Raw genomic sequence first — 13,459 nt, 5'->3', positions numbered from 1 at the left:
TTTGCCCATCCTAAACCTTTTGTTAGGTTATTCGGACTTTAAAGGAGGCACAAGTCAGGGTCTGGTTTGGTCCTCATCTCAAGCCTTACTGCGGCCTCCCACAAGGACCATTTCCATGGTTCCTTGCCTTGACTGGAGCTCAGGTGTCTTTAGTCTGCCCTCAGTTCTGTCATCAGTAGCAGGGTCCTGCTCCTCCCTTATCTCTCTCCACAGGCAGGGTAGGTAGAGAACAGAGGATACTTTCTGTTGACTTATTTAAAGTACCCAAAGTCAGAAATCTTTGCCCATTTTGCTCACTGATATGCCCCCAGATGCCTAGAAATGTGCCTAGGACATGGTGGGCAGTCAGTGTATACCTGATAATTTTATATTTATATATTAATTACAAAGTATATTTATTGCACAAATATTAATATAAATTTAAATATTTACAATTAATTATATATTTATATCTTAATATACACCAATTTATTAATATACTTATATATTATTTATATCAATATGTAAATATATAGAAATAGTTGTATATTATTATGTTATTTATCTATATGTTTATATTAAAAAATGTTTGGAACCTGGAGGCTATTTCTTATTGGCTCATCCTGGAATAAAACACAGTAATGACGTAAGTAATGGAAGAATTTTTATATTCAATGATCTCTGATCAATACACACAATACACAGGAAGTTTAAATTTTTGATTTGTCTTAGACCATTCAGACCGGTATAACAAAATACCACAGACTGGATGACTTATGGACAACAGAAATCTATTTTTCACAATTCTGGAGGCTGGAAGTCCAACATCGGGGTGTCAGCATGGTTGGGCAAGGCCTTCTGGCGGACTGCAGACTGCCTCTCCCTGTGTGCTCATATGGTGAAGGGGGAAGAGCTGAGGGATCTCCAAGGGATGTATCATAAGAACTCTGTTCCCATCCACAAAGGCTCCATCCACATCACTTTAGCATCTCCCGAAGGCCCCATCTCCTCATACCATCACCTTTGGGATTAGGATTTCAAGATACGAATTTGAGGGGACACAACCACCCAGAACATAGCAGTTTCCTAGCATACTACTTGCAGCCCATGAACCCACTGATGCATATTTGTTCCATTTCGTTCACCTCCCTCTGGAACCTTGCAACAACAAAAACAAACAGAAGACCTATCCTTCTCTTTGCAATAGAGACCATGTGTCCAAAGACCTGACCTTCTTACCTGTCACTGTCAGATACTTTGTTTCATTTTGTAAAAGATAAAAATGGTAAAGTTTTGCTTTTGATTCTTATAGTAGAAACCATGGGTGTTCTTTTGTAACATTTTCCAGCAGTTTAAAAGGCAATTACTGGTACATCGGGGTGGTGCAGTCAGTTGAGCCTCCAACTCTTCATTTCAACGAAGGTCATGATCTGTAGGTCATGGGATCAACCCCATGTTGAGTTCCATGCTCAAGGAGAAGTCTGCCGGGGCTTCTCTCTCTAACTCTCCCTCTGCCCCTCCCCCTATCCATTTTCTTTTTCTCTCAAGTAAATAAATAAATCGTTTTTAAAAGGGGGGGGCAATTATTTTCCAGACATGACTTTGGGAAGATAACATCCTAGTCACTGTAATTGACCATGAGTATGTAAGTCTTTTGAGTGGTACATTGTCAAATGATTTCATGCATTAAAGCCCTTAGTACAACTGTAATGCCTTTGTTTTAGCAAAATCATTTTTTTAAAATATTTTATTTGTAAGTAATCTCTACACCCAATGAAGGGCTTTAACTCAGGTCCTGAGGTCTTGACCTGAGCCGAAATCAAGAGTCGGGATGTTCAAGAGTTTCATGCTCTTCCAGCTGAGCCAGCCAGGTGCCCCTAGTATAATTATATTTTTTTAACCACTTGCTGACTCTTTTGGTATGTAAGCTCCATGAGAGATAAGAGAATTTGACTTGTTCTATATAGTTTCTCTGGTACATTTTATATTGCCTAGAACCTAGAAGCACCAGATTAAGCTAGCACTGCAAATGGTTAGACAGTACTTATATACTGTGTGTATATTTGCACTTTTGGAGCGTTCTCTTTTTTTCTTTCTGACCTTATCCCTAAATTCAAAAGGAACTTTAAAATTAGTCTTGGGGTGTCTTGGTGACTCAGTCAGTTACGCATCTGACTCTTGATTTTGGCTCAAGTCATGATCTCAACATTGTGAGATAAAGCCCCATGTCGGACTCTGCGCTGGGCATGTAGCCTGCTTAGGTATATCTCTCCTCCTCCCTTTGTCCCTCCCCCTGCCCCTGTGCACATGTGCACACCCTCTCTTTCTCTCAAAAAAAAAAAAAAAAAGGTAGTAAAAGATGGTGGATATGAGTTCAAAATTCTAGTAACAATCATAATAACAACATGATGATTTATTGAGTACCGATTATGTGCTTGGGACAGTTCTGAGCTCTTTCAATCTAATCCTCACTAAAATACTTTGAGGCTAGTACTAAAATTAATAACATTTTGCAGACGAGAAACTAAGAGATGGGGAAATCCAAAGGTGATGCAACTCCTCTATAATTGAGGTGAAGTTTGAACCCAGACTGTCTTGATGGAGATTTTGTGCTTTTTTTTTTAAAAGATTTTATTTATTTATTTGACAGACAGAGATCACAAGTAGGCAGAAAGGCAGGCAGAGAGAAGGGGGAGGGGAAGCAGGCTCCCTGCTGAGCAGAGAGCCTGATTTGGGGCTCGATCCCAAGATCCTCAGATCATGACCTGAGCCAAAGGCAGAGGCTTAACCCTCTGAGCCACCCAGGCACCCCGATTTTGCACTTTCAATAGCTGTGTTAGAGTGGGCATTAAGTTTACTCTGCTGTGTACTAATAGTGTGAAGTTCAGGTAATCCTCAAGCGTGATTTTCTCAATTTGTTATTATAATGTTTAAATAAGACTTGTGGAGAGAATTTGGTGAGCTATATAAATGTTTTGGAAAGTGCAAGATGATCTCAATGTATATAAAATGACCTATGATAATTATTCAGTTTTACTCAGTCCAGTGTTTCCCTGATCAATTGATCAGAGATTGTTGGATACAAATATCCTTTCATTACTGGTATTAAGTGTGGTTTTCTAACAGCTGAGCCAACAAGAAATAGCTAGAAATGAGAATTACAATTAATAAATGGTTATTAATAATGAGTAAGTAGGCATTGGTACCAGAATGGGCAAATGCAACAAACTTCACCTCACAACAAGTCTTGGAAAATTAACTTAAAAGTAAGGAATAAATCCTTAACGATACTGGAAAAAAGAAAGAATGTCATCAGGATAGCTGAGATGTTTATCTATGTCTAAAGGATAGAAATCAGACAGGATTGAATTGTGGAAGGAATTTCGGTACAAAGACAGCACATAAAATGGCGGATCTGGGTGAGATTAATTATAAAGACTTTTCTAACTCTTAATTAATAAAAATAAAGAAGAAAAGGGAGCCAAAGACAACCATTAGGGTGACTACATAGAGAAGGAATGTAAAGCTATCTGGCAGGCTGGCTCTGTTACCACACCTGTGCGTGCATGTGCACACACACACACACACACACACACACAAACATCCACTTCCAGACTCAAGAAGCCAGTGTGAATAACCGGGTCACAGCCTTACAGGTTCCAGGTGGCTGGCAGCTCTCAAAAGGAACAGCGAAAATCCTCATAGGAATAACAGGAAGATTGTTTACTGGCAGATTCCAATTGTCTCTACTCCAACACTGGAGGCAGGCAACCCTGAATCTGTCTGCAGGCAGGAAAAGAGGAATTCTCAAATGCAAATAGAAGCCTACAATCAAGAATAGTGAAACACCCAGGGGAAAAACAATTTCCTTAAAGAGAGGTGTCAAATAAAACAGCAATAAAAAGGATTAAACAAATAAAAGGAACAGATATTGAAAAGAAAGCAAGGAAAGAGTCACATAACCATAGGTGATATAATTGCCTTTCCTTGAAATGCAAGAGAAATCAAATGACAGGAAAATTCAAGGGAGGAAACAAATTTGCCAGGGAAAAGATAACTAAAGGATTTAAAATAATGCCTGGCACATAGTTAGTGCCATGGAAGGATTAGCTGTTTATATGGCAGTGACTAATTGAAAAGGCAAGTTTGAAAAGGAAACAACTATAAAACCTTAGTATAAAAGCTTTAAAAGAAAAACATAAAATGTTACTGAAGGACATAATAAAGATGTAAATAAATGGAATAATAAACCATGTTTAAGAATGAGAAGAATAAATTTCTATAAAGTTATTAAGTCTTCCTGAATTTTTCTATAAACTTAGTGAAACCTCAATCCAAAATCAGAATAGGATTGCTCTGTGAAATTTATAAATTAATGAACCATCATTGTGCACATAGAGAGCAACAATTCCAATTCTCAGAACTAGGAATTTTAAATATAATCTGAAAAAAAAAATTTTCAGTGCATTCCTGAGCTGGCAAAAATAAAAGGAAATGCTCATAGCTTTAACAAAATTAAGCAAAAGCAATAATCCACAGAAGGAAGTAAAGCCTGAAGTTGAGAGCTGCCCTAAGGCTCTCTGTCCAACCAGAGAACAGCCCTTGAGAAAAAACACCAGACACAAAACGAGTACTCACTCAAGTTCCTTCCTAATGAAAAATCATTATTGAAGCTGGAGTGTAATTAATGGAAATGAACCCCTCCACACACATGCACCTGGTACATAGAAACTACCCTCTCATTGTGAGGCGGAACAAATTAAAGCAACAACAACAATAAACCACTCCTCTCCTCAGAAAAACTTTAAGATTTGAACCTTGGAAATGAGGGGAGAGCGGGAAAGTTGAGAATTCTATAACCACAGGGGAGCATGGGTTGCTCAGTTGGTTAAGCATCTGAGTTTGGCTCAGGTCATGATCTCAGGTCCTGGGTTGGAGTCCCGCATCATCAGGCTCCCTGCTCAGCAGGGTGCCTATTTCTCCTCTCCCTCTGCCTGAGGCTCCCCCTGCTGTTCTCCCTCTCTCTCTGTCAAATAAAGAAATAAAATCTTTAAAAAAAAAAAAAAAAAGATTTCATAACCACAAATCAGTCTTCAAACATGTTTGGATAACATTTAGTTCTCAAAACCTCAACCTGAAAATTTCTTTTAAAGTGATACCATCAGCTGCCTCAGAGAAGCAGAAAACAAAACCATTATGAGAGAAAGCAACTTGAACACAGATCCCAACTCATAGATAAATTGCTGGGAACTAAAAGTTGTGGGCGAAGTCAAACCCTACCTCCATGCTTGCTTTCTTGCCTGTCTCATACACACATGTGCACAAATGAAGACCTGGGCTGACAGAAAACCAGTAGAACAAAAAGCAATAATCTTCAACAGGTCAGAGGGTTTTGTTGTTGTTCTTGTTTTCCTGCTTGCTTGGAAAGGTGGAAATATGATTTTTTTCAAAAGGGGAAATGAAAACAGGGACATACACAGTGAATCAGGAAATACATATTAATCAGGTATATGCTGGGAATTCAAGCGCTCATGGTAACACAATTAAGACAGAGTCTTTGCTTTCAAAGAGGTCATGGTCGAGCTGAAGAAAAAATATATCCATGTTAAAATAACATACAAGTTGGGGTGCCTGGGTGGCTCAGTGGGGTAAGCCTCTGCCTTTGGCTCCGGTCGTGATCTTAGGGTCCTGGAATCGAGCCTCATATCAGGCTCTCTGCTCAGCAGGGAGCCTGCTTCCTCCTCTTTCTCTGCCTGCCTGTGCCTACTTGTGATCTCTCTCTCTGTCAAATAAATAAATAAAATCTTTAATAAAAAAAAAATACAAGTCAGTGATAGACCCCCCCCCAAAAGAGATAGCCCTAGTCACTGTCGCCTGAAAGTCTCAAAAGAATGAGAGGAACCTGAAATGTGCCCTGAAGAAATAGGATTTGCACAGCATCCGAGATGGGGAGGGATATTTCAGAAAGCAGACGGAATACACAGAACCAGAAATTTGCAAGGGATCTTCAGTGGATAGGCACAGGCTCTTGAACCATTGTCCAAAAGTTCCACCAAAAAAAATAAGAATGACAAAAAATGCTTCTGAAAAAAGAACATTGGCAGCACTCAGGAAAAGAGCAGGATCCCATGTAAATACAGTACTACATGGCAAATTAATTAACTGATCAACTAACTACCATCTACAAAATAAGCACATAATGAAAAAATAACCACTAGCTAACTGTAGATGTAAGCATTTATTGTGTAAGAGGGAAGTATGTTCAATTGGAAGTCAGGGGCCTAAAATTCTCTTCCTGAATTGACTACTGGACAGTCTGAAATTCAAATTATTGAGGATTCAGCGTTTATATTTAAATTGGGGAGGAGGGAGGTCTATAGAGGAGGATGGATTAATTAATGATTTCATTCCCTGAGGGTGGACTACATTCAATTTTATAAACTGAAATGGAACACTGAGGGTACTCATTCCTCCAACGCTCAGAAGAGGGCGCTCACAATGATGATTTCAGTAAAAGGACAGTAACAACAATCCCCCTTTTAATTTCTCGGTCTGCTTCGTTACTCAAGAAATCCACAGGGTGGCAATACTCCTGAGCTTAAAAGTAAATTCAAAGATGAATTCTAAGAAAAAGGTTTCTTCCGTGGCCCATGTTTACAGATTTCTCTTCCCTGTTTTTTTATGATGTCCCCAAGGCCAAAGAAGCTGGGAAAACAAAGGCTACACAGAAAGCAGGCTGGTGATGATTCCCACCTGGGAACCAACTACCATCTAGACCTTCTGCTCTCCTCACAGTCAAGCAAAGGGAACCTAACCATCCTCACCCTTATTTTGCAGAAGAAAGTAAGCAGCAAGAAACAAAGTAAATTATCCAAAGCAACAGAGAGTAAGTGATGGTACCGAAATTCAAAAGTTAGTGGCTCTGGTCAAAGTCCATGGTCCTTCCATCACACTTGCTGAGAGTTCTGGAAAAAAAAAAAATCCATTGGACTAACATAAAGTTACCATTCTTCCTTCCTAACCACCTTCATCATTATGTAGAAATGAGATGTTTGCTATTTTCTTTATAACTAAAAGGACTTTTTAAAGATTTGTTTCATTTTTATTTTATTTTTTAAAAGATTTTATTTATTTATTTATTTGACAGAGATCACAAGTAGGCAGAGAGGCAGGCAGAGAGAGAGGAGGAAGCAGGCTTCCCGCTAAGCAGAGAACCCAATGTGGGGCTCGATCCCAGGACCCTGGGATCATGACCTGAGCAGAAGGCAGAGGCTTTAACCCACTGAGCCACCCAGGCGCCCCAGATTTGTTTCATTTTTAGCATAGGACAAGACAAATAACTTTCCCAGACACTACTAAATAGTAGATTCATTGCTAAAGCAATTTCAGTTCTAAGATTTATTTCAGGACCACTCACATTTATTTCCTGCCACTTAAATGGAGCAGGAACTTTTTTTTTAAGCTTTTATTTATTTACTTATTTATTTGTTTGTTTGAGAGAGAGAGCGCGCGAGCGCACACAAACAGGGGGAGTGATGGAAGGAGAGGGAGAAACAGGCTTTCTGCTGAGCAGGGAGGCTGATGCAGGGCTTGATCCCAGGACCCTGGGATCATGACCTGAGCCAAAGGCAGATGCTTAACTGACTAAGCCACCCAAGCACCCCAGGAACATTTCTTCATTGGCTGTAATGTTGAGGCACCTTGAGTTAGTAACAGAATTTCATTCAAACTTAAAGAAAAAAAAAGAATGTGTTTTCAATGGAATAAAGGTAGGTGCATTTCAAAGATCCCAGGAACAAGAAGTTTCTTTAGGTGATACAAAAGATTAGAATCATTATCAAATCATTGATCAGAATCATAATACAATTATTATGTCAAAACTTAAACGCTTGGTGTTAGTCTCCATAGGAACCATGGCAATTGCTCATACTCACTGTCTCTTTCTCTCCATGTTCTCCAGTATATGATTTTCTTGACATGTCTGGGCTACTGCTTTCAAATAACTGGGCTTTCTCTTCTCTACACTGCATAACTCCTGTATTCACATACCTTCAGCTCCTAGCAGAGACTAGCCCACATCTTTGAATCTGATTCCCAACCTCTGAGAAAAACTTCAACATGGTATGACTATGGTTATAGAGTAAAGCACAGGTAGGGGTAATGATTATCATGGAAGAATGTTCTGAGTGGGTAGATATCGCAGAAAATGTATGTTGCAAATGCCTAAATATCTTTGTAAGAAATTAGAAAGGACATCAGGATGAAATTCTAGACTGTATGATATGTCCACATTCCCCCTATGCTGATGGTGAGAACTATCAAATCATAATTTAGGGCAAAGATTCTGATAATTTTTCAGAATATCTGAAGTTAGGCCAAAATTAGAAAATTTTGGTCTTATAATATCTATACCTCTGTCTGCCTATTTAAATATGAATTGTAGGGGTACCTGGATGGCTCAGTCTCTGGATTCTTGGTTTCAGCTCAGGCCATGAACTTCTAGTCATGATTTCCTAGTCGTAGGATCAAGCCCTGCATTGGGCTCTGAGCTCATCGTGGAATCTGCTTCAAGCTCTCTCTCCCTCTTCCTCCTGTGCAATCTCTCTCTCTCTCTCAAATAAATAAATAAAATCTTTTTAAGAAATGAATTGTAAAAATAAAAATGTGCTTTAATGACAGATCAAGTAACAATACACTTAAAATCACAAAAGATTAATTTAAATTTGACATACAGAAAAATTTTCTGACTAAAGCTGGAGTCACTAAAATAGGTTGTCACTTGTAAAGAATACCTCTTTCTGGAAAGTGCTCCTTGAATAATAAAGCAGATCTAGCAAGGATATTTAATATTCGAACCAGGTCAATGGAATTTTAGGCAACATCTTTAAGTTGCTTACAACCAACATTTTTTCTTTTTAGTAAAAAAGAAACTTGAAAGTTACCAATATGTTAGAAACGCTAGCTACTATCAAGAGCTAAAAATTACATGTTGCTTATATCCTACATCAGTGATTTTTAAATTGTAGTGCACTTCAGAATTGTCTGGAGGTCTTGTTAAAACACAAATTGCTGCCTGGTCCACCTCCTCCTGCCTCTCCAGTTTCTAATTCTTTAGGTCTGGCTAGTGTCTGGGAATTTGTAATTTGCATTTCTAACAAGATCCCAGATGGCACTGAGGTTCCTGGTTCCAGAGACTGCACTTTTGAGACCTCCTGCTCTAAACACTCAAGGCAAAGGAATCATTTCCTCTGGCCTCCCTCCCTTTTCTTTCATCTTCCTTCCCTCTCTCTCCTCTCTCTCCCTCCCTCCTTTCCTTCCTTCCTTTGTAACCTTATGGTCCTTTTCTATATTCATTTTAAAAAGTTCAGCAGTGGGGGCTCCTGGGTGGCTCAGTGGGTTAAGCCTCTGCCTTCCGCTCAGGTCATGGTCCCAGGGTCCTGGGATCGAGCCCCTCATCGGGCTCTCTGCTCAGCGGGGAGCCTGCTTCCCTCTCTCTCTCTGCCTGCTGCTGTGCCTACTTGTGATCTCTGTCTGTCAAATGAATAAATAAATCTTAAAAAAAAAAAAAAAAAGTTCTGCTGTGGGGGCACCTGGGTGGCTCACTTAGTTGAGCTTCCAACTCTTGATTTCAGCTCAGGTCATGATCTCAAGGTTGTGAGATTACTCTGGGCAAGGAGCTGATTAAGATTCTCTCCATCCCTCTCCCTCCATGCCATTCCCCCCATACCCCTCCCACCCCCCACCCCCAATGGGGAGTGGTGTCTCTCTCTTTAAAAAAAAAAAAAAAAGTTCAGCTATGTGGTATGTCAAGTGTCAGTCCCGCTCAGACAGCATCATTTGGGGGCTTAGGTGATTAGGAAAAACTAAGAGGGGGATTCTCTTTGGCAATGCATTCATCCTACAGCTAACAAAGGGTCTGGAAAGGTTATATGGAATCTGGAATTTAATTCAGGTCTGTATTTTAGCATCTCAATGGCTGATCATCTTACTGCTCTCTTTATAGCTTTACAGGTTCTCCCCGCCCCATTCATATCTGTCTGAGCTAAAGGTGTGCACAGTGCAGAATGTGGTTTAAAATGTGTACAAACTTCATCCAGATACTTGGAGTTTACCCAGCTGTCTTTATATATAAATATAAATATAAGCTTAATTGAGCTATAATTGGCAAAATTGTGAGATATTTAAAATGTACTTCATATTGTCAATACAGGTAGAGACTGTGAAAGATTCCTCCTGTCTAGTTAATTTTCGTGTTCATCACCTCACATATCTATATTCTTTTTGTGTATGTGAGAACATTTAAGTTCTACTCTCTTAGCAAATTTCAATTATACAGTACAGTATTAGAACTATAGTTGCCACATTTTACATTAGAGCCTTAGACTTTATTCATTTGTAGCAGAAAGTTTGTATCCCTTTACCAACCTCTCCCTATTTCTTCCACCCTACAGTGCCTGGTAACCATGTTTCTACCATTTTCTCCTGGGTTGCTTTTTCATTTTGTTGATGGTTTCCTTTGCTGTTCAGAAGTGTTTTAGCTTGATGTACTCTCACTGGTTTATTTTTGCCTTTGCTTTTAGTGTCAAATCCCAAAACTCCTTATCAAGACTAATGTCGAGGAGCTTTGAAAACTTCAAGAACTCCTGCACTAAGCTCAGGACACAAGATCCATTTCTAACTGGCATTTGTCTGAGCTCAGACATTTATACCAAATACAACCAAATGCACTCAAAACCATAAGCAAACAAACAAACAGCAAAATATTTTACTGGCTTCCTTCTCAGGGTCCTGGTTTATCCAAATTGGACATGGGGATAATGGCGGTTGGCAGAGTTAGATACATGTACACACATTCACAAGTAATATACCATTTTCTCTCAGAGATGAATGAAAGCCCAAAAGCTGGCATCCAGGCTCATATTAGACAACTGAAAACCAAAGCTCTAGGTGTCCAATTGTCACATGTCTGTGAAGGATCCTGGTATATTGGAATTGTTACAGAATTTGCTGCCAGGCCATCCAGAGTTTAAAGACTAGGTCGGCTACTTGCCGAGTATGGAATCATATACACAGGTTCTCATAATACCAGTTAAAAGTGAATGTTGAGAACACTATCAGGTAACATATGTTTAAATGTCTGGCACATAGCAGGCATTCCCAACTAATAGCCCCCATATATTAGAGTCCTGCTGTGTGCATGGCAGACCACTGGGCACGTTAGCTTGTCTAGTCCTCACGAGATCCCCTCCATTCATGGTCATTATCATCATCATCATTGTAACAACCATCATTCACACATTGCAAACAAGAAAACAGAATCCCCAGATCACACAGATCACATTGCAAGGTCAAAGCCCCAGCAGCAGTGTGATACCAGAAGCTTGCCTTGCTACAAAGATGGCTTTTTCTTCTCCCTCTTAGCTTTCTCATTTCGAGTTGCCTGGCTGTGATTAGGAACCAGAGGTTCTCACTCCAGAGCAACTTAACTTCCTCATTGAGTTGATTTCTAAGCCAAGCCCTCAGCTTTCTTCTCTCTAAGCAATGTTCCCATACCTGGTATCTTAACCCATCAAAACCTTGTTGGCAGACCTAATTAGGCAAAAATAAAATGTGGGGAAAAGTTTACTTTTAATAATCTAGTCTCCACTTTTCCCTACATTATTCCAATAATCCTTCAGTCTTTCTGCTATTAGATTCTGTTCCCAGGGGGAAAAAAATCTGACCCTGAACTTCTTCGACATGTTGCTCATCCTCTCTGATTATTCAATACCAAAGAAACACTATTATAGCAGAACCGATCTGTATTGTATTGTCAATGATATAAATTATAAAAAGGCATTTTCATCCTCCCTTACTCTCCCTTCATAATATAGATACCTTCTCAGTGATAACTGCCACCTCTCCCAGTCAAATCTCATCTAATGTCATTTTCTTCATGACTCTTTGCCTTATTCTCAGATTTTTTTAGCCTCCAAATCCCCAAAGCACTTTAAGTCACATTTTTTGTGTGTGTTTTTCCTTGCCCAACTTTCTGCATTATACACTACTTGTTTTCTCTTATCCCCCACTAGATTGTGATTTTCTTTTTTTTTTTTTGAATTTATTTATTTTTTCTTTTTTATTTTTTTAAAGATTTTATTTATTTATCTGAGAAAGAAAATGCATGGGGTGGGGGGCAGAGGACAATGGAGAAGCAGACTCCCTATTGAGCATAGAGCCCCTACCAGACCAGGGTTTGATCCCAGGACCCTGAGATTGCAACCGGACCTGAAGGCAGATGCTTAACCTACTGAGCCACCCAGGCACCCCCAGACTGTGATATTTCTTGAGAGACTGATCATTTATTTATTCATCATGCTTTTGATGCCTATTTTTAGTCAGTCACTCTGCTGGTGCTGCAGACACTATATGGTAAAGGAGACCAAGAATCAGACTTCCAGCTCCGGCCCCGGACGTAGCAGCCGCCGAGATGTTGATGCCCAAGAAGAACCGAATTGCCATTTATGAACTCCTTTTCAAGGAGGGAGTGATGGTGGCCAAGAAGGATGTCCACATGCCCAAACACCCTGAGTTGGTAGACAAGAACGTGCCCAATCTTCACGTCATGAAGGCCATGCAGTCTCTCAAATCACGAGGCTACGTAAAGGAACAGTTTGCCTGGAGACATTTCTACTGGTACCTTACCAACGAGGGTATCCAGTATCTGCGTGATTACCTCCACCTGCCCCCTGAGATTGTGCCTGCCACTCTGCACCGCAGCTGCCCTGAGACTGGCAGACCACGGCCCAAAGGTCTGGAGGGAGAGCGACCTGCAAGACTCACACGAGGGGAAGCTGACAGAGACACCTACAGACGAAGCGCTGTGCCCCCTGGTGCTGACAAGAAAGCTGAGGCCAGGGCTGGTTCAGCAACTGAGTTCCAGTTCAGAGGCAGATTTGGTCGTGGATGTGGTCAGCCACCTCAGTAAAGTTGGAGATTGTTTTGTGTTGAATAAATTTGTAGCCAGGAAAAAAAAAAAAAAGAATCAGACTTCCAGGGGCACATGATCTGACAATCTTAGAATATGCTTAGAGAAGCTGGGGAACATGTCATAAAGAAAGTGAAGTTTGAACACAGTCTTGAAGGAATAACGAAAGCTCTCAGATGCACAGAAAGGGAAGGTATATTCCAGACAGATGAATCAGTCTGTAAAAATGCACAGAAATGCGACAGCACATAGAAAAAATAAAAAGGATTTCTAGGGGGTGCAATGCATTTATTTACCTAGAAAGGCAAATCGAGCTCAGGAATTCCCCCACAAACCCCTTATCCAACTGTTTTTGACATCACCAATCTATCAAGGTTCTCCTTCATACTGAGCTCAGCTATCTCAGAGTTCTTCTGAGCAAGGTGGTCCAGGTCGTCATTACCATCAACCGAAGTTCTCGAGGAATATGAAATCTACTGACAAAAACTTCCCTAGCTGAATGTATTAACTTCT

The 13,459-nt window shown here is 40.0% G+C and overlaps 1 protein-coding gene across 1 annotated transcript; it reads left to right on the top strand.

Annotated features, from left to right (window-relative positions):
• Positions 1 to 12,418: 12,418 nt before the first annotated feature.
• Positions 12,419 to 12,992, top strand: LOC116593275 (40S ribosomal protein S10-like). Its single transcript, XM_032347316.1, has one exon. It carries the CDS (start codon positions 12,449 to 12,451, stop codon positions 12,944 to 12,946), a length of 498 nt encoding a protein of 165 aa, XP_032203207.1. The 5' UTR covers positions 12,419 to 12,448; the 3' UTR covers positions 12,947 to 12,992.
• The last annotated feature ends 467 nt before the right edge of the window (positions 12,993 to 13,459 follow it).

Source organism: Mustela erminea, chromosome 6, assembly GCF_009829155.1.
Source record: "Mustela erminea isolate mMusErm1 chromosome 6, mMusErm1.Pri, whole genome shotgun sequence".
NCBI classification, from domain to species: Eukaryota; Metazoa; Chordata; class Mammalia; order Carnivora; family Mustelidae; genus Mustela; species Mustela erminea.
The sequence above is the reverse complement of the archived record's forward strand: the minus strand, read 5'-3'. Positions and strand labels throughout refer to the sequence as shown.